This window comes from Gnatocerus cornutus, chromosome 5 (genome assembly GCF_029298725.1).
Source record: "Gnatocerus cornutus isolate USDA-ARS CGAHR chromosome 5, icGnaCorn1.1, whole genome shotgun sequence".
Lineage (NCBI taxonomy): Eukaryota > Metazoa > Arthropoda > Insecta > Coleoptera > Tenebrionidae > Gnatocerus > Gnatocerus cornutus.
This window is the reverse complement of record NC_142237.1, coordinates 16,912,227-16,939,663: the sequence shown is the minus strand read 5'-3', so window position 1 is coordinate 16,939,663 and position 27,437 is coordinate 16,912,227. Positions and strand designations below refer to the sequence as shown.

Genomic DNA, 27,437 nt, shown 5'->3' with positions numbered 1-27,437 from the left:
TTGTTGTCGGATCTGAATTTAAATCCCAGATTTGGAATCTTCGGAAAATTCTGCGTACACTGATGTAAATAACTTAAGTTTACTCGAAAAAATAAGCGAGATATCGATATCAGAAGTTTGGTATAGTTTTTGTCATGAATTTAAATAACCACGGAAACCGTTCATAAACGGTAATCACATCACTCTGACGTCACACGCGTTAATAGACGTCTCACTTTATGAACACACCCCTGGAAACGAAGTATGAGAAATTTATTAATATAACACACTGGCAAAATAACACAATGGTGAAGGCGCCGGGTAGATAACACCTTTCATGTGCGATGTGGTCCGTAAAAACTGCCCACTCAATAGAAATAGGTAAAAGTAAAAACCGTGCGAATTATATGTGATAAATATTTATATTTTATAATTAAACAGAGTTTAACTGGTTTGTACGAGTTTATAAATACAGACATAGTTAAATAGCGCACCAGTTAAAAATATTTGTACATTCATCCTGAAATAAAAACATTTCAAATTACTTACATTTACACTGTATTATTTTATAAATCTCATATGTTTACAAACAATATCTATCAATCCAGATACGTATTAATCTTGTGGATCATGAGCAGGTTTTAAACTGAACTCAAAAAACAGATTCCGGAAGATGTGAGAAAAAATATAAATAATAATGTTTATTTAGGAAAGGAAAGGTGGGAATAAAGCATTACATCAATAATATGAAACAGTCTCATCGTACAGAGTGGTATATACACTGAATGCCACGTTACCCGCTAAGCGGGTTCAATAAAACTCATGGACAACATCAAACATACGGTACAGTGATTCTCAAATGCATTTATGTACTAACTATATACAGAGTGTAGTAAAGCTAGAAACTGGCATCGCCAGCGGCCTCGACACGTATATATAACACAGCAAACGATATACGAATTAAGTCATATACACTTAGCTATTATTATACAAGTTCTAATAATGAAAATAACTCTAAGAAGACACAGCAGTATTAGTGGCTGTCCCTGCAGCTTTTACGGCTGATGTATCACAGTATGCATTGCCCCGATCCGCTCTTAGACTAGTTGAAATAGGAACATGTCAGTCATTCCAGTTTCAGGCAGCTAAACCCTCTCTGCTTGCTGGCAGTAGCTCTTCTCGTGGGGTTTCGGGGGCCGATTTCCGTTCGAAATGAAGATCCCATAAACTCCGAGATTCCGGCTCGCGACTTGGTGGCCTCTCGGGCCGCTCCGGTGAACCACCCTGCGACCGCAGCGCCTCTGGTGGAGGGTAGCCGAAACCCAACAGACCACTGTACTTGCCTGCTCCACTCATTCCGTTTTGATTATTCTGTACAACTGACATCTCATTCAGCTGGGAATATAAAGACAATTAGTACGATTAGTTAGATTAAGTTGGTGCGTTACCTTTTGCTGCATGCCATTAAGGAATGGAGCCGGTAGGTACGGATAAAAGAGGTCTGGTCTCCGTTGCAGAAATTCGGAATCCTTGGGTGTCATGGGGATGGGAGGAAGATCTAGAGACATGCGACGACCGCGTCGAGATGCTCCGTTGCTCCACATATGGGTTCCCATATGTACCTGAAGAGAGTCGACAACCATTAGAATGCATTCCTTAATAGTAAAATGACAAATGCACGACTTAAGGGACCTGGCTAGATTAAATGAACTAAGTGCTTTAAAAAAAAGTGTAAAGTGCATACGGCTCCGGTCCCAAATTAGTGGCGTTAGTGAAGCGCAAGCAGTTTGGCTTACCTTGAGGTTTCCTTTGGTGGTGAAGGCCTTCTGACACACGGTGCATCTGAACGGCTTATCGCCCGTGTGCGTACGCATGTGTATCTGCAAGGCCGAGCTGGACGAGAAGTTCTTATTGCATACGTGGCACAAGTGCTTACTGGCCTGTAAGCCTGCAAACACACACACAACACACATGAGCCCACAACCAGCTAGTTAGTGCAAGCGATGACAACAAGGTTAATCGTATCGCTTATGGTCACTCTTATTTACACAAAAAATATTGTTGGAATAAATAATTCTTAATAAAAAAATTAAAGCGCAAGTTCTTCCACAATAAAAGTCGAGGAATTGAAATAAATGTTCGTCCCATTGATGGTTTATTATGGAGCAACTTGCTGCTTCATCTCATTAGAATCAAAATGAAATCACTGGCAAGTTCGAAAATTAAATACCGAAGGAAATCAGCTCGCTACTTACTGGGTGGACGCTTTGGCAAGGGCAGTTCAGTCTCAGTGGGTTCCCTCTTAACCGGTTGCTCTTTACTTTGTTCACTCACAGGAGGTAGTGTGGGTGGATTAGATTGCTCATTTTCGCTAACTTGACTATCCCTTGACGGTAAATTTTGGGTTTGCGAAGATTCATCTCCGCTTACAGGAGGTTTATTTTCAAACATATGCTGTGGCATGTCCCTTATTTTATGTGTTAACATGTGTTGCTTCATATTACCCTGAAAAAGGAAACAATTTCATGAAGGATTTGGAAAGAATTGCCGGTAAGAGGCGGCTCTTACCGCGATATGCATCCAGTTTGAGGCGTATCCAGGGCTCATCGGTAGCGGAAATACCGATGGTATTGTCTTGCGAAGAGCAGGCTTCCGTTTACATGCTCTCCGAGGCTCATCTTCATCCTGGATACGCCTCTCTCTGCACACACATCTGTCCTGAAATGGTATTTGAAATAAACAAGAAATGGTGACTTGGATTGAACTATTTCTTGTTATATCGAATGTTAGCGAGGTCAAGGATGGAAGTCTTGGATAAAAGCGTAGTTAGAAAGCCGGATGACACGTGCTTATTTATCGAGATATCCTGGATGTCTACCATTACGATGTTTATCATTTTAAAATGAAGACGAATATAAAAGTGAGATTCTTAATCAAAAATAGACCACTTAGACATTCGACATAACTTATAGCTGGCTCAAAGCCAACAGTTAATTCGAGATGTCGCCAACTCTATTGTGTATACAAAAATAGCCCGCCTTTTATTTCTCAATTCAATCACATGCATTTAAAGACAGTTCATCTGACGTACCTTCGTCGAGAAGCCCCTGTCACAGACACTACATTTAAAAGGACGCTCTTTAGTGTGACTCCTGTAATGAATTTCCAACGCTGAATTACAAGCGAAAGTTTTGAAACATAAGTTACAGGTGGTGTTCCCACGTCCTAAAACCAAAACATTTTAATCAAAGTTCATTCAACCACATGGCTTGGAATAAAGTTACTAAATTACCTGGTGGGCCAACAGCTAAACGCAATGGACTGAATGCTGTTGAAGTCAGAACGGACGACGTCAACGAAGACAGTGCCGACGACATTAAAGGTGTGGAACCTTGACCTGGTGGTATCAATCCAAAGGTGGAAAACAAAGACGGTGGAGGTCCCGGACTGGGACCGGGACTCGTTATTAAGGGCTGATTTGTTCGGGGGGTTAAGTCTAGAGCACCTAGAGAATTGCACTCGGAAGGAGTCGGGCTGCCAGCTTGCTGCGAAGAGGGTGGACGTGGAACCTAACAATTACAAAGTCAACTAATCTAATTGACAAGACATTTTTAATTACCTGGACGGGAGTTGATGTGACACGATTCGGGGACGAGCGAATATCCGAACTTCCTGGACTAGTAACTCCAGACTGAGAGGGTGACTTTTCTCCGTTTTGTACAGGGGAAGCGGACGCCACTGTTCGGTTTGAGCACAAATCTTCAGCTGAACAGCTGAGTCCACTTCCAGACAAGCGCGAAGCTGCAGTGGTGGGTACGCCTTGGGTATCCGACGGTGATGAAGCAAACGGGGGATTTTGATTTTCAGAATTGCTTATGTCGTCATCGTCATCATCGTCATCATCCATGGATTCGTGTTCGTCTTTGTCGAATTTCTCGTATTTTTGGCTCATAAGTCCTGCATGTCCCAAGGGAGACAATCCAGGAACGGCAAATCCTTGCCCTAGGAATGGATTAATGGAATTATGGAGCGACGGGAAACCTCCAGGAGAAGGAAAATCTTTAACTTCTGCAGCTTGTATTTGTTCGGGAGTGAGATCAGTGGGTTCACCTGTGTGTAAGCGGATATGTTGCTGCAGAACTAAAGCGTTCGTGAATTTTTTGTGACAGACCGGACACTGATGTAGGACACGCATTGGAGGTTTTGCTCGATGCACGCCCATGTGTGTTTTAAGGTTGCCTTTGGTGGTAAAAGCGCGACCACAAATCTTACATTTAAACGGTCGCTCTCCGGTGTGAGTTCGATAATGCATCTGCAACGCGCTTTTGCACGACAACACTCGATGACATATCACACACTGATTCGGATCTGAAAGTTTATGTTCGATATTGTCAACTAGCTGTTGAAGTTTGCTAGTTTCCGAAGTTTTTGTTACTTCAATCAGACTTTCCCATGAGTTGTCGTTGCTTCCGGGTCTCGGCAATAAATTCGAGTAGATACAGGGATCTTTAGCTGGATCGACCAATGCAGTTCCTGGAAATGGCCCTAAACTCCCCGATGACGTACTGCTGGGCGGTGAACTGACTTGAGCAAACGCAAAATTCGCGGGAAGTCTTTGACCAGTGGAAATACTCAAAGGAACTGTTATCGAACTACTTTTATTGGAGAGATTCTCTGGTTCATCTTGCATGTTTTCTGAATGGTCTGCGCCAGGACTCCTCGTTCCCAACATGTCGTCGTTACTGTACTTACTGCTGTCAATACTGCATTCATCGTAAGGTGCCGGCGAAGAGAATCTCTCAGGTTCGTGATCACCGTCGTTCTCTTCATTTGGTTCTTGTTTTGGTGTTATCTGAGGAACATTTGTCTGTAAGTCATCGCCGTATTCCCGTTTTTCGTCGGATATTTCGGTCTTGCACTGACTTTCTTGGGGTTGGTTTGGAGATCTCGGAGGTTTGCTTAAATTTTCCGGGGCTTCTTGTTCTTCCCGCTTCATAAACATTGCATGTGGCGGAAAAAGCCTCTGCGACGGGTCTTGCGGTCGGTGAGGGGATGGTTGTAGCCGATTATTTAACAAGTCCGGAGGCGGTGGTCCATGTGGCCTATACAACGGCAGAGAAGTCGGAGGAAAATGGTGACCTCCTGGGAAACCCATATGTGGAGGATGCGGTGGACCACCAGGTGACAACGAGGGTTGTTGGCCTAGTTGCGCCAAGAGCGGCGGATGATATTTATCCAAATGTTCCGGAACCGGATTTGGATTCATTTTGATATGAGGAAACTTTGCACTATGTCTTTGAAAATGTACTTTCAAATTACCTTTCGTGGTAAACCGACTACCACAAACATTGCACTTATAAGGGCGTTCCCCGGTGTGAGAACGGATATGTATTTGTAAAGCCGAATCAGACCCAAAAACTTTACCACAGTATCTACAACGGTGCTTGAAGAAAGGTTCATTCCGTCCCTTCGAATCGTACGGCGATAACGAGCCCTTACTTTTTCTAAACGCTAATTCGTCAGCCAAGTTCGTCGCTAACAACCCCTGACTGGCGTTGTCTAACACTTCTTGAGCTCTCTTTTGCAACATTTCTAAAGTATTTGGTTCGTCTAGAGAAGGTGGCTCGTTATTGTGGGTGATAATGGTTGAAGCGAACGCTGACGATATGGAACAGTGTTGAGACTGCAGAGGTAGAGAGCAAGGAACATTGATTTCAGTCATTTGATTCTCAGAGTTTTCTGGTGGAGGCTGTGGGGTGGATTGACTAAGCGGTGGTTGCACCATGGGCGCTGGAGTGGCCTCTCGCGACACTGGAAGATTTTGAGGAGGCGGCGAAGCTTCCGCCGGAGCAGTTTCCCCGTCATTTTCAGACGGTGGCGGCGACACAGGACTCGCAGCTTTCGATCTATCAATCTGAAGTTGCTGCTGCAACTGATTTATCAGTTGCAATTGTAAAACTTGTTGGTGTTGCAAAGTGAACAACGTTGATTGCAACACTGCGAGCTCTTGAAGCGCCGCTTCATTGTCCGAATTATTCGCCATAGCAGTTGCAGCGAATTGCGCCACGGCTACTTTCGTGTTTTGCAGAGCTTCCAGTGTGACATGGCCAGGTGCTGACGGTATCGGAAAGGGAAAAGAGAGCCTCGCACTGCTTTCATCGGGGGAATTTTCTTCAACACTGTTGTTATTAGCCGCGTCTTGTCGATGCCGTCGCATTCTTTCTAGACGCTTTCCACCAGTTTCTTCGTCTTCATCGTCTTCTTCAGACACCACCATGTCTTCGGGATCGGAATGGGCAGGGTCGTCGTGTTTGATAGCTTTTTTCTCGCATTCAGCTTTGTGCGTTAAATATTCTTGTACGTCGGTGAACTGTTCTTGACATCGTTGACACATCAAGACATCCGGGAGATCTTGTGACGATACGTCTCGGTCGATACACGCTGAAGGTTCATCTGCAATTAAAACGAAGAATTAGTTTATTTGCTGAAGGGAAACGACCGCGAGCGAAAGAAGGATCTACGAACCACACGTTCTCATTTTCTATCGTCCTTAATAATAAACAAGGGCGTGCGCTGCGCTAGCATAGGTCGGTATATTATTAAATGAGATATGAAACTGGTGGGGATGATATGTAGGGGAAGATGGAGCAAGCGCGAGAGATGACAAAGTGCTTGTAGCGAACCAGCCAGAATCCCGGTTATGACAGCTGGGCGGTGTCTAACTATTCATAAATATAACGCACTTGTTGCTCGTTCATAATCCCCGCCTCCTGGGACCGCCCAGATTCCATATCCATAACGCGAACGTGGGGAACAAGTCTTGGTCGGTTGCAGCAGTAGAGTTTTTCCTTTGTTCGATGAATCCGGACACCGAGGAATCCCAAAGGAATTCATTTGAAGTAACGCGATTTGACGGTTGAATACGTTACGAGGACCGAACTGGCTACCAGACGTTTTCTCCGTATCGATTGCTTATAAAAGTTATTACTTATTGCCGAGAACTCATTATCGGCAGCGAAACCAGCAGGAATTCGATACGCTCCTGCTTTGTTATTTGAGCGCGTCGCTGGTAGTACTCATAAGTCGATAAAAGGTCCAGCTTTTTGACAAAAATTATGTTTAGAACGGAGTGAGGGTGGGTTTTTAAATTACTTTTTTCCAGCGCGCAACATTATAAATGAATGAAAATTTCATTGAAAAAAAGACTCATTATTGAACTACCTACGTTTTAATTTAGCAGTGGAAACAATTTTATGCTGCAATAGACAAGTACTACCTTGACACCTTTTAAAATTTCCTGTAGTTACATGCAATTACCTTATTTATTAGTCTTTTGAAAATAAATTTTAAAGTAAACGGTATCGATTGGGTTTTCTCTACAACACGAAGATAGTGTCAATATCAAGCTTTAAATTACGCAATTTTGCGTTGGAAAAGGCTCAGGTATCACAAATATTGGTAATATGGCTTTAACGCAATTTTTGGCGGGGTAAGATTTGTTTACCATTAGGCGTATTTCCTCGCGGGAGGTATGAAAAGCGGTCAACTCGAGATCGATCGGTTTTCCAAGTTAGAAATTCAATTCGGTATAAAGGCAGGGGCGGCAGAGAGCTTTACGACTAAGAATTTCGCAAACAGCAATAGATAGATGTTATATATTTCACAACATTGCCGTCTCTAGAGATCCAGCGAGAGAGATAGATGAGGGCGTCTCGTGACGTAAAATTTTTTCGACTTTCGTTTACGCGTTCGTGGAAACGTAGAACTTCTCGGGTTTATTTTTGGTGCAGAGAGTACATTGTATTGAGTTCGTTAGTGTCAAGGTAATTTAACCAGTCGTCATAAATAGATGTCTGTGGCACGTGCATTTTGGGCCGAATAGGGCCCTGATATATTTATCTGGAGAGGGTCGTTTGACAGACAAATGGTGGGACTCGTGGCTCGTGCTCGACGAAAAACCAGCTTCCGTTTTCATAAAGCTGGAAACAGGCTGTTGTCATATGTGCTGGATTCCCCGCATTTTTAAATATCACTTCCGCCGTTAAATTACACCGTCTATTATTCTGTTAGGGGTGAGCTTTTTTAATGCGGTACGGGAAACGTCCCCGTTTTTCACTAAATTTTAAGGGGTTGTTTATAAAATATTTCCGCGAGCTGACTTCAGCTGACTTGGAACAGACTTTTCAATTTTGCCCGTAAACACCGCATGCCGGATGTAATATAAAGGCTTCCTCAGATCACGTTTCTATATCGAAGCCGTTCAGTGATGCGTTATCCAGTTTCGCGGGAAACGGAACCGTAAAAACGGATACCAGAAGATGTGATATTTGCAATTCCAATTAATTACGCAATTTTCCAACCCCCATCTTTACCCCTTGGGACTCTTACGAACGTTTGATTTTTCTTTAACCAATGAAAAGCAACCGGCTCCTGTTGCAACTTAACCTTTCCATTTTCTTCATAGACATCGATTTTCTATTAATCATTTTATTTCATAATTAAAAGGAGCTACAATTTTCTTCTCCGGTTCAGGAAATGTCAAAGCGAAATGTGAAACTCTTCAGTCTCTGGTTGTAGAAAAAATGTTTCTAATAAATTATCCACCAAATTTATTGCCTAATTTACAAGGGCACAATTAGAGAATTCTATAAAACTGTTTATTAAAAAGAACTATAAAATTAAATTGCACCTGCGTAAATCATTCTTCAATCTAACCAATTTACAAGGTATAAAATCTACATCAAAAGTGTGGCCTCCACGAATGAATTATTGCATCTAATAAATCAATTAAAATTTTATTTTTGATTTTATTTCATGCACAGAGACTGTTAAGAAAATCAGATTTCAAGTTCAAGCTTATACACTGTAAGGTCACTGCATAATAAATACATAATTTGTTAAGCTAGTCGCAGTAAATTATTTAACCATAAACCGCAAGTGCTGCTAGTTTTTATGTTTCAGGTTTTATCACTTGAGATCTTGCTTTTCAGTTTCGCTTTTTATTGAAATTCAACGCCTGTAAATTCATAGGTCTATTTTCTGCTTTTTATAAAAAACAAGACTTTTATTTTTAAAATTACAGGTTTATACAGCGACGCAGTGTGACGATTAGTCAATTTATAATGTTAGATAAATCAAGACTTTGTATAATTTGCTTTCAAAATTCGCAGTGTTTCTACGTATGAATGAATCAGGTAAGTTTTGCTGCCAATCCGCCCAAGACTTTAACACAATCTTAAACGAAAGATTAATGAAGTCGCGAAAGGTATCATCAACCAAAGACAAATTTATGAGCCAAATACTTTGGCCAGTGTTCGCAAGAAATATGAATTCATGTTCTTTAAAAGTAATTTATTTACGCTTCTAAATTTACCCGTTTTATGGCTTGTAAGTGAATTGTGTAATTATGAAATATGGGATTTGTCTTTAGAAATTTCGTCCTGATAAAAATCTGAATGCATTTGTGTGGAAATAATGAACGATGGTAATAACACAGAGCTCGGTCCATTTCCTTTCTTTAGTTTTACCGCAACAAATTTGTCCCCGTGGTCTTTTATGTCTTCTGAATGCATCGACGCAATGTAATACGAGATATTTATCCTTACCTGACCGCATAGGCACAGCTCCAAGCTTCGGTTTATAATACGGGCCGATATTTGAAGACAAACAACGTCTATATTTATGTCATTGTAATGTCATCATTGCAGCTATTGTGTTCTAAATATGCCCGGGATTATGCCAGGTAGTTATGTGACAGTGCCGTTGGGGGGTGGCAGATGTACAAACCCTGCACTATTATCATTTTACAGAAATTTCGGCGACAGTTGCGCAACTGGCCGTATTATGCTTTAATGGTGGTCTGTTCATTACACCCCCGCAATATCATGATTTATTGAAGGCAATTACGTTAGATTCGAGCCAGTTTGATCGGTTCGACCCTGTAATTTGACTTTTTTAGGTAAAAACCAAATGCATCCATCCAAGGCCAACGAAAATAAATTTCAGGCATTATAAATAAGCACGAGGAAACAGCCTAACCCAACATAACGACTGTGGCCCACCACATTTAGAATCCCGTGTTTATTTTAATGAGGAGACGTGTTTTCATTTATTTCCCCAAATCTTCAGTTTTATTAACATACGGATTTTATATGGCGGCGGGATTCAAGGACATATTTACCAAGGTGTGTTGTGTCTTCTGTAGACAGACTGATGACTGTTTAGGTTACGAGGATATAAGACATTTTTGAAATGCTGGTTTCATGAACCGAACAAGATTTTGCTTCAGGGAGACAGACTGATCGTAATGGTGCATTTTACGAAATCGTCAAGACCAAATTGTTGGAGGTTTAATTTTTCGGTTTCTTACTAGCGGCACCAGCAAATTGATTTTTGTGTGTTCGAGAAACATGAAAGAACACTTAAAAAATATTATTTTTTTGATACATGTTCTTGGTACATTTCCAAATATTTTAAATTTTTATCAAAAAGTTTTAGAAATTCTGTTGAATTGACAAAGCATTGTTAAAAATAAAAGTATTTAGTGCAATCACATGGTGTTCAATCTGTTTCAAGGGTTAATCGATTGCGATTCCCATGGGATGAGTTGACATTTAAAAATAACCTTAATCTGTTCAACTAGAATTTATAATGTCAAGAGCAAAAGTAAAAATCCACATTCCTCCGCGTGTAAATGAACCGTTTTCCGTGATTTATCGATCTCCACTAGAACAATGGTCCATAGTTGTATTTGGCGCTGTATCTCTCCGAATAATCCAATAAATTGCTTATAACAAAGCAATACTAGAAATATAAATGTAACACGTAGCAACAATGGCCGAGCAGGTACTTTGCAGCTAATACGGAATGCTAAACCCAACCCAGTCACGACTGCAGTCCAACATTTGCATCATCCCCGACTTCACACGTTTAATTAATTTCCGTCAAAAATCAAAACCTAAAGAATCCCACCGAAATAAAACGCGAGACTAAAACAAAACGAAAGTATGGCGACAACTCGGAGCGCTTCTTTGGCGACAGAGAAAGAATCGCAGGCATTGTTTAAAAACCACTAATTATAAAGCTTGCTAAGGTAGAGCGTGGAGATTTATTTTTCTTGCATATTGAAAGCCTTGCTTCGCTTGTTGCTGGCAGTACAGTTGCCATATAACTCAGATCATGTGACAGGATACTCGCCAGGACCGTAGCAAGGTGAGAGTACCATTTTCAGACTCCGGTCGGTCCTGAGTGAATTTTTTTATTCAATATGCACCAGCGCTTGCATGTTTCATATCGTGATAAATTCGTACTCGTCTTGCCTCAAGCTATGTGAATGTGGTTAATTTTTTAAAAGCGCGCTTAACAGATGGACGGATTCTGGGGAATCTGGGCGCAGTCACCTTAGGCATTCCAGATCGCACACCGATATTGACGGAGCTTCAGGCAGGAAGTTGCAATTAAATAAATGCAGGATTCTGCATTCCTATTTAAATATTTCAATTACCGACCACAGTCGAACCAACTCAATAACCAAACTTCAAACTTCATCTCTGATACGCACTGTTTATTGCAACAATTAAAATGCAGTAACATTAACCTAAAACTCAAATTAGTTAAAAAGAGGTCAACAACTCTTTAACATCAAAAAATTTACACATGTTTCACAGCTAAACTTCTTGGAGTGTATTAAATTATTTATGTGTAAGTACGTGAAGAAGAGAATTATTATTTTGCTCTTTCCATTTTGCGGCATCTCTAAATGGACGAATAAAATTAAACGAGCAGCGTAAAAACAAGACATTTGCTTTTACTTTAACTTAAGTAATACTTCAAGTTAAACGATATTTATAATGATACCATCATTAATAAGAGTTATGAGTTGTAAAATTATATTATAGCGTCATTAACTTCTTATAGGTACTAATAAATATTTCCATTTTACGAGACAAAATGTGTCTAACAAAATAAAAAGCTGTAAAACTATTCTGTTTAGAATTAACAACAATTTGCAATTAAGTGTTTAGCTTTCCAGTTAAAACTGTGCAAAAAGAAAGACTCTTTTACAGAGAAAATTTGCAAAACATTCAATACCTCAGACAGAAAAAAATTAAAACCACCCAAAGATGAAATGCAGACAAAAGTAAAAAAAAAACATGAAAGATGAAATCCTAGAAAACTTATCACTATCTGCCGCCAAAATTGAGAAATAAATTTAATATAAAATAACCTTAACCCATAATAATGACAAAAATAAAAATGAAAGAGTTTTCTACGTACGCTAATTTAAGTTTAAGGTTAATTTTAATTATAGATGCCTAGAAAAAACACAACAGTTTTAAATAAACATCTTTTAAAATTGTGCGGTTTTATAGCGAATAGCCTGTACATACAAACAATTTAAAAATAGCCTGCAATATGCTATTGTAATTAAATGTAAATAGCCGAAATTTTACGTCCGTATTTTGGATTATACAGGGTGTAATTAATAAAAATGTGTGCGAATATTTCAACCCGACGTTAATGAGGTGGGAAAACGAAAAATTTTTTGTGATGTTTAAATTTGAATGGCGCCAAGTATTTGTGCGTGGTGTCAGAACCGAGGTAAAATATTGGCACCCTGTATAAAAATCCGGGGAGTGTCCGGTTTTTTTATGCATAATACCTCACGGCTGATAATGAAACCATTAATGTAAACATCGTTGGAACAAATCAAGAACTCCCCTATGCGATATATAGCATCGATAACAATGGCAAGGGAATACGTAGTGCAGCATAACACAAAGCGACTACTCCGACTGCAAGTAACTGCCCGGACTCATATGCATGTATATGAGACTAGTACCTGTGACACAGGTAGTTTATGTGACTGGTCAATGAAGAATGCGTTCTCTGATTGGCTTATGGAACGAGTTATGATGAGGTGAGATTGGCTCTACCTGGGCCAAGCACCGCCTTCGCCCAACCTTCGCTTGTCTTGTTCATAAGTTGCTTTATTACTGTTGTCGACCAGGTATATTAGATGAGGGTACCTTCGAGGCCGGTCAGACGTTGAACACCTCAATAAATAGACTGCGGAATGAAAATAGTCCAACGACGGTGCAACGTAATGAAGTACTCTGCCGGTCTGAGAACCAGTTTTGGTGATGTTGACGTGCTCTTAACATGGCCGGTGCTGATGGGACCGGTCCCAAACAAAGGATGAGGCTGTTTGTATAACCAAAGGGTCGTCCAAAACGGATCCCATAATAATTTCATCCTTTGGCGAAGGAAGGATAACGATACCAATAATTGAAAGGACTTATGGGGCTTGCTTTGGACAAGATTGGGACTCGAGAGCTGCACCTTCGTATTTTAATTTTAATTAAGCTGACTCATTAAGAAGTGTATTGAGTTCTGTGTATTGATCAGGTAATAAGATTACCTTGAGGCAGAGCAATGCCACCAAGGTTTCGCGCCGGCCGTGGCCACGATGGACTCCTAACGACCACGATGGCACCTCTTCGACAGTGATTTACATTTTTCTTGAGGACAATAAACTCAATGATTTAATTAATTGACTTTAATGAATGAATACGGAAAAAAAGCTCATTCCACCAATTAGACGAAAGAAATATATCTACCAATCAAAGGTTTATAGCGCTACTCTAGCATATGTCAGCTACAATATATTCTTACAACATCACGGAAGATGGTATAAACTAGAAGATACATATTTACTATAATGTCTGTAATTTATTTCCTTCATAAATTGGGTTTAATGCCACCATTAAAAGGACACGGCTTATTAAATTAAAAGAAACTCTAACCATATATGGTGAGTAGGTACTACCATTTTGCCAAAAAAATTTCAAAGAAATTAACAATATCCAACTTCCTTTTTCAGTCATTTTCAAATAGATGTACCTTTAAATTTGGACCGAGCAAACTTTAACATCATTAATTTATCAAACTTACAAGTTCCTTACTAAGTTCGACCGGGCCAACCACCAATCATTGTTGACATTCCATTATTAAGTAATCCTACATGCGGATAATGAAACTTGATCCCTCATATTTCACCATTGATGTTTTTTCATTCTGAATGTTAAAATCATTAAGATGAGAATTCAAGATTCGCTTATGAGTTGAAATGTTTCATAAATTCCATTAAGAATGCTTTAATAAATGCAGGAACTCCTTAATTGACTTTTAATAAAACAGTTTTATACATAACGTCCCTGCCAATGGCGTAGATCCTGTTTCCATCCAATTTTTCTTCACTTGGCGTTATTTTAAGTTGATGAAAACTCACGACAGGACCTGTAGTCTAGCATGAGCACAGCACCGACGGCGGTATCAGAACAACATACGAGTACAAATAGGTGATGCTCAGTGTTATCTCTGTTCACCCAGCAATAAGGATTTATTTATCAGGACGTTGCTGTGCTATGGCACGCTATCGGGACTTGTTAAATGCGGACATTACAATGCGGAGGATCGTTATCCAGCGCTATTCCATCGATACCAACGAATCTACATCAACATTATTGCTGAATCGTGAATAGCTGCGTTGTTGCTACCCACACGGGGTTGTTGGGTACCCCAGTAGATGAGAGCCCTAACGTTAATTTGCGTTTGCAGGAGCTGGAAGAAAAAATCATCCTCGCTTGAGGTGGTCAAATCCAAGTATAAAACTTCTTCTGGTTAGAATAATTACATCTCATTACAAAAGCCATTTATAGAAAGATCTTTTAAATCGGTTCAATAAGGATTGAAGCCTGATGGATGATTCAGATGAAAACAATATCTTTTTGAGTTGTTATTGAACTGCCGTAAAAGACGAGAAATTAACATCCTTATGGATCAAGGAGATGTATTCAAATCTTGCACAACTTGATGCAGTTAATAACAATAATTGCTTCAATGGTTTTGTTCTAATCCGGAGTCGTTTTTATTGGTGTGACACCTCGAGAATTTTAATTGGATGCTCATGGGAACAATCATGGGATACATTTTTAAAGTGCAATTAGAGATGCCAAAAATTTATGTAAATATCCCTTAAATCCCCAATTATTATTGAAAAATTCTTCTGGGACTACTAAAAGTGGGTACTAAAACTAATAAAAAAATGTTTCGAAAATTCCAAAGATAACGCACATCAAAATTATACCTAATTTAGTTTTGATGGTTGTAAAGTCCCACAAACAATTTTAAGTTTTCAACGTAGAAACGTGTATCTAACAACGAATCTGATTACGTGGATTTTTATCGGCAACACGCGAATATTTTATCGGAAAAATCTTAATTTGCATAGTTCGATCAATGACACTACTTCATTTGCGTAGTCTAAAAAGGTGTAAAATATACGAAAATTAAACAAAAAATGTTTTAAAGAAATTGACCGATAGGTGTCCGCTTTGCATAGTTAATAATAAATTATGACCAATTTATAATCTCATTAGAGTAGAGACAGCTGAATGATACTAGAATACGTAGATTTTTTGCACTATTAAAATTTCCATTTTGAATTCATTAAAGTTATTACAAATAATTCAATTTCCTGTTGCTGTTCACTTCGTTCGCACTTTCAATTTATTTTTATGTACATTGAATATTAATTGTAAAAATTAATTGTAATTGTAAAGTGTTAGAAGTGAAATGGTGAAACAGCCGCGAATTTTTGAAACGATAGTTTCCGGTTTTAATTGTTGTAGCTGGCAAAGAATGTGTTTATTTATATCCCGACAACTCGCATAAATCTAAAATTAATCTCGCTTGATTTTTACGGTTTTTGCAAACAAACCAGGACCTCGTCCTTCCGAGTCCTTGGTCATAGTTTTAATTATCTTGAGCTGTCCGCGAAACGAAATTGATATTAAGTCGGTGTATATTAATACCTCCTGGCTGTTGAAAAGTGTTGATGGGAGCCGCATGTTCCCATATCTATTATATTGCAGAGATGAGCCCATAAAACGATTTACCGTCGCTTTGAGCGTGCCTCGGGCAATAAATATTAATAAACCTGATGCTAACAAACCGTATGTATTATCCTTTAGACATAAATTTGGAGAAGACTGTCCAACAAATCCAGAACGAATAATTCAACGCACATCATTAATTTCTTTCGCGTGTTCTTTACCATGATTCGTGTAGGTAATCATTGAATAAACGTGATGATTTATCAAGTTCACCACCGTGTTTCGTTTTAGCATTGTTTTGACTTGGTGGAATAATCTAGCCATAAACACCGCATTCTTTGGCTAATTTTAGTTGTATCAGGGCAATTTCCACACGTGTTCCGCATTTGTGGCGTTTTGTTAATGTGACCTGACGTTTTCCCCTCGAGGGTTGTCTTGGAGATCGAGGGCAGAGTTCGCGACCTGCCCTAAACCGCTCTAGACATAATACCTTCGATAGCTGTTCGGTGTTCACCACGGAACAAACTTCTGGCGGGCGTTTACAGCTATTTTTGAATTGTCAAACTTCGGCCCTGACCGTCAAGGTTCCTTTGGGACCTTATTCTTTTATTTACAACATGTATTTTCGTTTGAAAGGAAACACTGTTTGTTTACTCGCATTTTTTACTCACAACAGAAATTTCTTCTGATTTAATGAGATTGTAAAAAATTAAATAGCCGCAATGTTTAACTTGCCGTCAAGATGTCCAGAATGAAAATACTCAGTGATGTGAGTCATGTCTGTTCTGCTTACGTTTTCCATGAAAATGAACACGTATCTCAGTACATTGTGTCTTTGATGTAGTAAGAATGGAAAAATATTTACATATGAGAAGGTATTTTTGCCCTGTCCCTGACCATCGCGCACATGTAGTACCCAAAGAAGTTATCGGCCACGTAATGCCGAGATTACCTAAAAATAGTTTGTAATTTAACAGAAACAATTTCGCCATCGCATCGTGCAACCGAAACCTCCGGATTTTACGATGTATTTAACAGCCTATTTTAAACGTTTTACGGCAAGTAAACAAACATTTGGGCCGTTTGTAATTAGTGGCAATATCGCAGGCGGCACGCTAGTAATTCGGGCAGGAATGATAATTCCCCGCAAAATATTACTGCCAGATGTGTGAAATATTTAGGGAAGTCTAGTGAAGTGGAAGTAAATTAGCTGGCAAGGAGCAACCGATTGAAAGGTCTAAATGCGCGTGGGTGACAAAAGAAAATGCAGCTGCCGGACATGTGTCCGCAGGATCGCCACCTAGATGGACAGGGGTCGCACGTGCCCCACGCCACCCCCGCATTTAGACGACAAAAGATTCGATTTTAGTTACGGTTAATAACCGCGGACTATGCTATAAGCGGTGGTTCACAAGGGCCGTCTTCGTTAATTAAAGATCGTAAATTTGCAGTAAAATGGTTTCGGTACTAAAAACATGCAGATCTCTGCGGAATATTATGAGCTGTTCTGATGCGCATTCGATACACTGCACTAGAGGGTGTAATCTATATGCTAATCGAGATGTGTCGTTGACTGACTGACATTTAAAGAGGTTAAGTTGGCAGCACCAATCGCTGACCCGTTACCGAAATTCATTTCAAACTTCGATGATTTATTGTCTTTTTTACCATTCGAAAAATTATTTATTTTTAATTTAATAAACACATTAACAACCGAATTGGTTTATTGACAATTTATTTGTGGCCTTCCAATTTCAAACTTCATAACGACAGCAACAGATGTTCCAATTTTACGATACTCCCAAAAAAGATCATAGCAAGAAGTGGAACCATAATTCATAAAGATAACAAGAAATTCTATAATCAAAATTTTAGGCTGCCAATCCATTAAAAAATTAAAAAGTGTTTATTATCCATAAATTATATTCACTGAAACAAGGTCGCATCTTAAATATTTCAAAATCCGGAAGATTATTTTGAGAGCTCTTTTATCTTTTTAATTTTTAAAACACGCGCTCTGTTATTTTCTAAAATTCCAAGGCGACAAATAAATAGGAGTGCCTTTAATCCTCAAATTTCGGGCATAACTAGAAAGAAAATTGGGACATTTTAAGGCTCTCATTGTACCAGTTATGACTATGACTTTTCCAGAATCAGTTAATCTTTTTACCCAAAACGAATTAATTAAACAGGTGTAAAAATGTTTGTAATGACACCTGTCGCCTTCAAACTAAATGTCATTGAATTACATTTTCGTCATGTTTTAACAGGTGACACCAGATGAACTAAACAAGACTATAAAATGTTATTGTTATGTTCCACAAGCACAATCACAGTCGCCCAGAAAATGAAAGTCGCCATCGAACAAAGCTCGTTCGAAAACCAAAATGTCATACCTTCGACCTAATGATAAATGTTTTAATTAATGTTAAAATCTTTGGTTGGGAACGGCAATATTATGATATCAGGAAAGTTATGGTCTTATTAGTGATTGGTGGACCTGGAGCTATTGTGAGTGCAGCTATATGAGCCATAAAACCGCGCCCAAGTCTACCCGATATCTCTCGTATTTGATAGATTAAAATGTTCCGAAAGCTACGTTTGGAACTCATCTCCGCCCACGTTTCGACTTCTCACATTTTATTTTGCTACTTAATTAAGACACCTTGGCTGAATTTTATTTAGTCAAATTCACGGAAGGGCCGCGTCATAAATGTTTATGTATTAGCAAAAAGTAGAGTTTGGGTCCTAATTCCCGCTGTGCCGTTTATGGATCAAGGGTGGCGTGTGCTGTAAATACGAAACCTTGCAGGGTTTGCACCTGTTTTATGGTTCAAACCTAAACTTTACGACACCTCTTCCTATTGTTAAGAAGTGAAATCTTAGCACGGTTCGTTCGGTGGAAACATTGAAAGTCACTTTTTACATTAGCCAACTAAAGGGTTGTAAATTTTGTGCTGTTCGATTTTCGGTTTTTGTCACAATCGGACCTTGAAATTTGAAACGTTGCATCCCTAAAGTGTGTTTGAAATATAAGGACTTAAATTAATTGCTGCTATTTACAATTACAAACTTTTAATCTGTTACAAATAAGGCTGAGCGAGTAAAACGATCTGCAATTCCTGGTAAACGTTTTTCTAGCACGGTGCTTAGTAAACGAGTCTTAGTTAATTAGTAAACCTCTCAGATAGGCGATTGCCAGTCTACAAAAGCCATCGAGCAGGTATAAACTGTACTTATCGCTAACAAGCGGAGGCACGATGTCTCGGCCGATATTATAGAACTCTACTCTGCCGAACCGAAAGATTTAGATCCCGTCGATCTAAAAATTTATAACGAACCTAATCAAAATTCTTAAACCACCATTGAATTATATATTCCATATAAAATTATTTCGAATGCCGGTGATGTCCTCGAAGTCATAAAAAGACAATATAAAATTTAATGGAGGCCCAGTTTTATGATTTAAATGCTCCAACTATAATCATTTTCCAAGAAAACATACTGTCGCTTCTCACGGATAACGCTTTTAATTGGATTAAAATTGATAAAAACTAATTTGGTTTCTTGAATATCTATAACTCGGAGTTTTTACTTCATAATAACGAAGTAGTTTATTACCGATCCAATTTAATAAAATAAATTAGGTTTAGTTTACATAGAAGAGGTGGTATTTGGAATATCGATAAATTAACATAACGCAAATTAAGAACATTTGCATATTTCAAGAAATTAATAACGAGCCAGATCATAAAATTCATCTTGATGGATTTTCTGTATCCTTTTTTGCGGAACAATCCTGAATTTGATTTTGAAAAAAAAATAATCTAAAATTCGTCCGAGTTTTCCAGTTAATTTGGTATTCTTGACTTACTAATTTTTCTCACCACAAATATAAATGTATATTAACTTTATTGGCTAATTAATAAAAAAATTAAAGGCAAAAAATGACAGTTATTTAGAGCAAAAGCTTCAGTAGTAATAAAGTTCTTACACGAGACTTTTTTTGAAAAATGGAGAAGGAAAGATGACCCGGATCTTTAAAAAAAGTGTTTAATGCCTAGTAGCTTACAAAGTTTCCTTTTACTGTGGTTATAGCGCTTTTCCATTCTTGTTAGCACTTAAAAATTAGCTTGTGTTGTTATAAGTCAAATTGATTGGTGATAAATCCAGCTCCCGATCGCTGAAAACAAAGAAGTGCATTCGCGTTTCATTTGATATAATATATATCAAATCAGGATAGAAGACTTAAAAAGCCGCGATGCAGCCATAGGACTGACGTATGTCCAATTAGTATATGTTTTAAACCATCTGGATCGGGCTTAAATCTGAAATGTTCACGTCAGACTGGTGACTTTGGCCGGTTTCAGCTCATCTGCTGTCGAATTGATTTTGATCTTATAGTTTCCACGGGTTATTACACTATTGTTCCATCCATCTATATGCAAATCTGGGAATCTGTTTTTGTAACAGCTTGGCCGAAAACGTTCCAGGACGTTGGCTCCGCAATTTCTTTGTGAAAGAACGTACTTAATTAAACAGATGTAAAGAATAGAAATTTTTAATAGTCGGTTAAGCTAAAATGTAAATGTTAACTCAAACAAATATGGCTTAATCCAGAAACAAGAGAAAACAAGGCTCGAATATGGCAGACATTTTAATTAGTGCCATCAAACAGACCGAAACAGTTGGAACTTATTTCTTCACACTCCCATTGTAATAAAATTAAAATATTTCGTTAATTAGAGTTATGTAAACATGAATTCACGGGAACAATGGTGAGTCGCATGCGCTTCAGATTTTCGTTGATACATGTCCTGTCACCTCGTGAAATAAACTGACATAATATAGTGGGTCTAGGGAAATTAATGTAATCTTGACGTAAACTTTAACTGCGTGTGATATCGCCAGTTATTTCGCACCGGTGAACACGGACACTAGTCATATAAACGTGAATTGATGGCTGAAATTAATGCTGGGAGGAGGATTTCTAATGAAACCTACGCCCACGGCCTCGTTTCTGGATGATACGCCATTGTATTTTCGTTCCGACCGCGATTACTACAAATAGCCACAAAGTTATAGGCCGGTTGTGCGATAACGCCCCTGTTATACGATAATCCGACGTTATTACAGATAATGAAATTTAATTCCGGGGGCTTGCGCAAGGCGGCACTGTTGTCCCCAACACCAACCAAATTATCATTTTTGAATGTCAATGATTCTAATACATTGTGCTATTAATAACAACAGCTCGGGTTTTATTTCGTTTGAATCGACTGACACCTGACAATACTATTTATCCGTTCAATTTCCAAAATACATCATTTTATGTAACGTATATCCACAATGGCAACCGATTTTAGGGTAATGGAAATAACCAAATTCAAACGTGTCAGGTGTGCATAATTTCTTTACTGGTAATTTTACAAATTGTCTACAAACACACGCGAGTGTTAAAAATAAATTCCAACAGGCTGACATCTGATAAGAACGTTTTATTCAATAAACCAATTTAGAAACCAACAACGGGAGTGATATCGGTGCTGGAAAATTTTATTAAAGACGATTAAGGGAGAAATCAGGAAATGCCCTCTTATACAAACTTAAACAATAATTATCGGTATGCTTTTACAAGCTGATAGCGAGAGAATATTTTATTTTTCAGATACATACAAATGCAAACTTATGAGTTATGGATATGAACAATGTATGCGGAAACGAGTTTAGCCCCAACTTATAAGCCCATTATGTTTGGGAAAAAATTTGAACCTACTTGAAAAGCCTTGCCTGAAACCATAAATTGAAATAAAATGATAAATAATAACCTAGATGCATAAATTAACCGTAAAAATAACATAAACGTATCATTCAAAGTGGAATTAAATTCCTCAATTCTCTTCTTACTTCACACATGATAAATTAATGGCTACCAGTTTTAACCAGATTATTATTAGCAATTATACATTTTATGAACTGCTAATATTTTGTCTAATCTCGCATACTGAAATCAACAACCTTATTTGAATTTTACTACTTATTCTTAAATTGTTACTGATAATGCAAAAGGGATTCGAATTACTTTTCTAGTTGAAAAATGAATTTTAAAATTTTATATTTTCGGATTTCGGAGTCATAAACGAGACTATTAAAATTTTATTTTTTTGTTGCAAATTTTTCTAGTTTTTATAACATCCAGATAATATCACATTGTGATTGCAATTAGTTGTTGAAAATAAACCTACACGTTAAAAAATTTCCCTATCAGATGAAGAATCGCGAAATACGCTGTGGATTCTAGTATTAAAATTAGGCCATTATGCCTAAATTTTATTCACGTGCGCAAAACCGGCCATTTTATTAATATTAATGTCTTAACAACTTTAAGGAAGAGAGATAAACAAACCATTTCTAATCCTATCAGCGCTCCTAGTTTTATCAATTCGATTAAAATTATGTCTATTTTTATAGCTTATTATTTATTTGACTTTGAAATTACTGTTTTATAGTCGCTATTATAAATCAATATTATATAGCGTTTTAATGACATTTTTGTGCAAATATTTAACAAGTGTGTTTTCCTGAAAGCTTTTAAAATTATAGACAAGTAAACCTTCGCTATAAGTATTAATAATGTAAATCAATAATAATAATTTATGAATGCTAATTAGGTATATGGCGACGTCGCAATTTCTCGGTGGATTAAGAGCGCAACACCAATCACATCTCAGACAGAAAGCTTTTAATTAAAAAAAATAAAATGGCCGGACATTTGGGTAAACGAACACGCAAGGCCTCGGCTAATTTTTTAATTACCACAGCACGGTTTCAGGATTCTATGAATGTCTGCAATTAAACAAATGCAAATTGATGGTACAATACATGTTTACAGCACCAAAGCGAGTGGGAACGTTCCTTATTTCCATATCAATTTCGTGCCAGAGCTTCGGGCAGACGCGTGTTTGTAATTAATCAAGTTTTTAGTGATTCTGGCGTAGGTGAATCGGACCGGAGGGACCGCAGGTGCCCTTCTGAAGTCCCGTGCTTGCGATTCACATAAATAAGGTCACGTGACAGCTGCTCGACCACGTGATATAATCGCTAAGACGCTGGCACGAAGACCCCATTACGATTGCAGTTCACATGAGTTTCCACCAATACTCGAATGTCACGAATTCGCGATTTTGTAGAAATGCTAGATTAAATAAATACACAATTCAATTAAACTTGTACTAACTGAGTTTATTGTGCAGGTTTCTTTGCCAATTTATGGGCCTTTCTCGTTCATAAAGGTCGGAAGTGAGATGTTGGGAGCGCGGGAAAAGGTCCCGATCTGCTGAATCAACGCTGTGGAAAAAATAGTGTAGCAAACTTTCGCACCAAAAATCGTGAAAATTTGCATATAAAATACTGAAAGAAACGATTTGTTTTCCTCCATAAACATACCATAACGATACAACAGTGATAAAGCGGCCGTAAAAACATAGACAATTAAAGTAGTAGATAGATACAAAGCGTTTCCTTTTCAAAACTGATGGCTCCGTGTTGATTAAAGCAACCAAAGTCGTGCATAAAGCTCGAGTACATGCCTTTAGGAGCGGTTTTATTTTATTTAATTTGGATGTATCGATATCAAGAACAGGTGTGAGTCCGGAAACGAAGCGGGGGTGGCATTTGTAAGTATTCAAATGAGCAACCGACGCTGGAGTGCAGCTGATCTCTTAAGACAGGTGAGACAACACTGAGAGAAAACGTTTTTCATATCTGTTTAATGTCACTGCAATTGGCTACCGTATAAATGTTGGTCGTGACTTTGCAAATCAGTGAAAAAAAATGACCAAAACACAGGAAAAGGCCCAAGCAACCGTTTTGTATACATGCAATGTGTCGTCTAACAGCATTTGTAAATCACCTTCAAATTGATGCGGTTAATTACTTAATGGAAAAGCTATTTTCATTCGGAGTCTCGGAGTGTAGTTTTTATTAAATATTCATTTCCCCACAATGGGTTTTCGGTCAGTTCATTTGAGCCGAATCGATAACTTCCACTATTCACTGCTAAATTACAAATGATATTCCATCCCTATGAAATATAAATTAATGTTATTGTGAATTGATGCCAAACATGTGTAAATTTCATTTTATTACCTTGATTTATTGCTCTATAAAACTAAATTTGTATTACACCGGATTAAAAAGCGCATTTGTGCTTTGTACGCTTTATGCTAATGGAAACAGTACCGAACGCGTTAAGCCAAATTCAGACGTGATTTGCCTTTTTAGCGCGATGGCGCCTTCTTTGATTCCTGTAATTTGTTGGTTTTAATACAGGACAAGTACTTTCTCGATCACCTTTTCCGTCATGAACCAAATCGTTATGACTGACAGCAGATGACGGTCACTTAATTCGCTTACAAATTATGGATAAGAAGAAGAATGTAATTCAATTACGCTCCAAATGGAAGAGTAAAAATGTTAATTTATTAATAAGTGACAGTGTTTGAGCCGACTCAAGTGCATCTGTTGTCTTCATTAGTAAAGCAAAACATTTCTGATGTCGAGAGCACTTTAATGATGTTATATTTGCGAGCGTTGCAGACATGATACAACAAATTGACAAGTGGATATTCGCCTCAATTATTCAAGTTCAACATGCGACTTGTTGTCACAATCCAAAACTTCACGGACTTGCAGAAGAACTACCTCCAACGAAGCGCTCAAACATTTAAAGTTCTAGTGCAACTCAGTTCCGTACTAATTTTTTTCTAGAAACTTGAGATGAATTCCATTGCGCCATCTGCAACGAAGTGCGACAAGTTCCAAGATTACTGGCGATAATCCGATCGCACACGACGCGTTAATAAGCGCCAAACATATTTAACCAAGGTACTTTTGTTGATCAACTTCGCTATTATATGATATGAGGTAGATAATCAATATGTTGTACACATACATAAGTAACTCGATAAGGCCACACAATGTCGTTTTAAATCACTCTATTTTTAGTAGATTTTGTAGTAATGCACAATTGCACGAAGTAATAGGCTTCAGCCGTCCAAACAATCAGATCCAAATCGTGGATGTTTCTAAATATGCCTCTATTTTATTGCCTTAGATTTTATCAGCATCGGACTTGGTTATTTTTGACAAGAAATAAATCTTTTTGTTTAATTAATGGTATCCCGAGAATCCCTTTTGTAATAATTATAGAACCATACTTGCAACGAAAATAAAACCAAACAAACCAATCACGATCCGGTCGTAACTATAATAAGCCACCCAATAAAATATATGAGTGCGTCTTTAACAAGTTGAAAAATAATTTTATTATCTGGTCGATATTTTTTAGGCGTTTTGGAATACCGGTCAATTAGTGGGGAATAAGAGCAGACCAAAGGTTTTATGGTCAAAAAATGATAATTCGAGACCTTGAAATACCACCAATGCTTGTATTTTGATAAATAACTTACATGCATCCATTTCAGGTAGATTTTATAGAACCAGTACCAATAAAATCCCATAAAAACGAAAAGTTTTCTTCACCAACCCAACCCTAACAGAGTTATGAAGGCACAAAAAATTTTTTCATTCTTGAATGTGTTTCTCGAAATGTTCTCCATATCACGACAAGTGGACATTACTTTCAAATGATTAGGTTAATTGCAAGTAAACCCAAGAGCAGAATTCTGTGCATGCCCATAGTCGTTATAAACTCGAAGGAAAAGTACTTTTTGATTGTGGCTTTCCATGATATTCAATTTATTTTAATTAATGTAAACGCAAACGTGATGTCACGAAAAAAGGTTCTGTGACACTGTGATATTTAGCATTTGTACATTAATTAAACAGTTTTGTTAACCCGTCTGATTCAATTAAATTAAATTATAAAATAGAATATAACTACATAATTATGTTTTAATTAACTGTTACATTTAAAATACCATCATTTATTAATTATTTAAAATAATTACCATGATCAACATGAACAACACATTTCCATCTGGAAAAAATCAATAAAATCCGTTTGTTGAAAAACTGCTCGAGCTTTTCCGCTTGGATGTCATTTTGAAACAAAATAATCGAGGGATAAAATAAAAACTCATCCTAAGTTACCTTCGGAATTCCATAGCGTGTCCTTTTCACTTTGACAACTGCCAATTTTGAGGTTACTAGATGGGAAATGACTTGAAATGCGAAAAAATGGAAACAAGAGTACGTCTTGTGATTAATTTTTCATAAGAGAACTTTTTACAACGTAATTCAAATCTAACGGGCTTCTAAAAGTCTGTCATTAAAACTCTTAGTTTGACAACGTCAAATTTTTTAACAGAAACAAAAACTGTTTCTTCAATCAAAGACATGAAATAAAAAAAAAATCGACTGCTTCGGGTAAAAGTTTCAACAATTACAAACAGAGAATTTGTTTGAGAATTGCATCACAAAGTAATGTGGGTGTAAACAACAAATGTGAAATTTATAGTCAAACTGAGCCCCAAAGATGTGTAGTTTAAATTAACGATACTATCAAGTGCATAATTAAATTTAGCTTTTAGTAGCCGGACATATGTTCTTTTTTACCAGCTTCATCGAACACATTAAATTAATTTAACATGGCATTAACTATAATCAATAGCATCCGAAACAAACCCTATTATAAAATATGACATGGAGTGGCTCTAATGTACCATATGCGACACATTAAAGCCACACGTGACAATAAAAAATATTTTACAGTTCTGTGAACAGGACAACGGATTCACTTATAGTTTGTCATAATATTTATACCATCCTTTAATGTCACAAATAAAATTCCGTCATAAACACTCCGATTTTTATGGTATATTTATTTACCCAACATATTAAAATATAAAGTATTATTGTTGTTTTATAATCACTTTAGCTAATTTATGGGATGTCAGTATGGTTACCATATGTTGGTTCTTCAGAATTGTGAAATTCTCTTTAAGTGAAATTCCTTCATACCGATTTTTTACAATGTGGAGACAAACAACACATTTAACACGTGCCAAAACATCGAATTATAAATTTTTTGTCGCTAAAAAAATAGGCGCCTCACACATGCGAAATAATTTGTGGTTAATTTGTCGGTGCCGGTGAAGCCGCAAACGGAAGCGATCTGGATTTAGGCACGCGAAGCCCTAAGATTACGTCCATAAGAAAACATTTCAACTTTTTTATGACAACTCAACTGCAGGAAATTGTATTCATAATTCGTTCACTCTGTTGACTTAAATCCGAATTAGCTACAAGATTTTCATAAAATTTATTAGCTGTTTTACCCCATTTGAATTTTAAAGTGCACATTATACTTCCAAATCAACATTTTTCAGTTATGTCGACGTTATTAAAGCTTCTGTCTTAGCGTGCGATTATAACAAAGCAAACATATTTTTCAAGAGCTTATCTCCGTTTCCGCAACTTTTTTTTGGGTTTTTAACGGCGTCCGGTATTGCATGCAATTTTTCGAATTTTCGTCAATACGCTCGCTGAAGCTTGACACGATAGTTTTCAGGCCGCGTTGAAAAAATGTGTTGTTCTGAA

General features: G+C 37.7%; 1 protein-coding gene across 5 annotated transcripts in view; it reads right to left on the bottom strand.

Annotated features, from left to right (window-relative positions):
• Positions 1–429: 429 nt before the first annotated feature.
• LOC148175194 (homeotic protein spalt-major-like) overlaps positions 430–27,437 on the bottom strand; it is a 149,741-nt gene continuing 122,733 nt past the window's right edge. For 2 of the 5 annotated variants that reach the window (XM_088036152.1, XM_088036153.1), the window contains 8 exons: positions 3,599–6,432; positions 3,272–3,548; positions 3,071–3,204; positions 2,548–2,697; positions 2,235–2,484; positions 1,776–1,927; positions 1,428–1,601; positions 430–1,374 (listed from right to left, as the gene is read on the bottom strand). In XM_088036152.1, coding sequence (XP_087892278.1) covers positions 1,117–1,374; positions 1,428–1,601; positions 1,776–1,927; positions 2,235–2,484; positions 2,548–2,697; positions 3,071–3,204; positions 3,272–3,548; positions 3,599–6,432 — 4,229 coding nt within the window. In that variant the 3' untranslated portion in view covers positions 430–1,116. The remainder of the gene's footprint in view (positions 1,375–1,427; positions 1,602–1,775; positions 1,928–2,234; positions 2,485–2,547; positions 2,698–3,070; positions 3,205–3,271; positions 3,549–3,598; positions 6,433–27,437) is intronic. The other 3 variants (XM_088036151.1, XM_088036154.1, XM_088036155.1) reach the window with 3 other exon arrangements.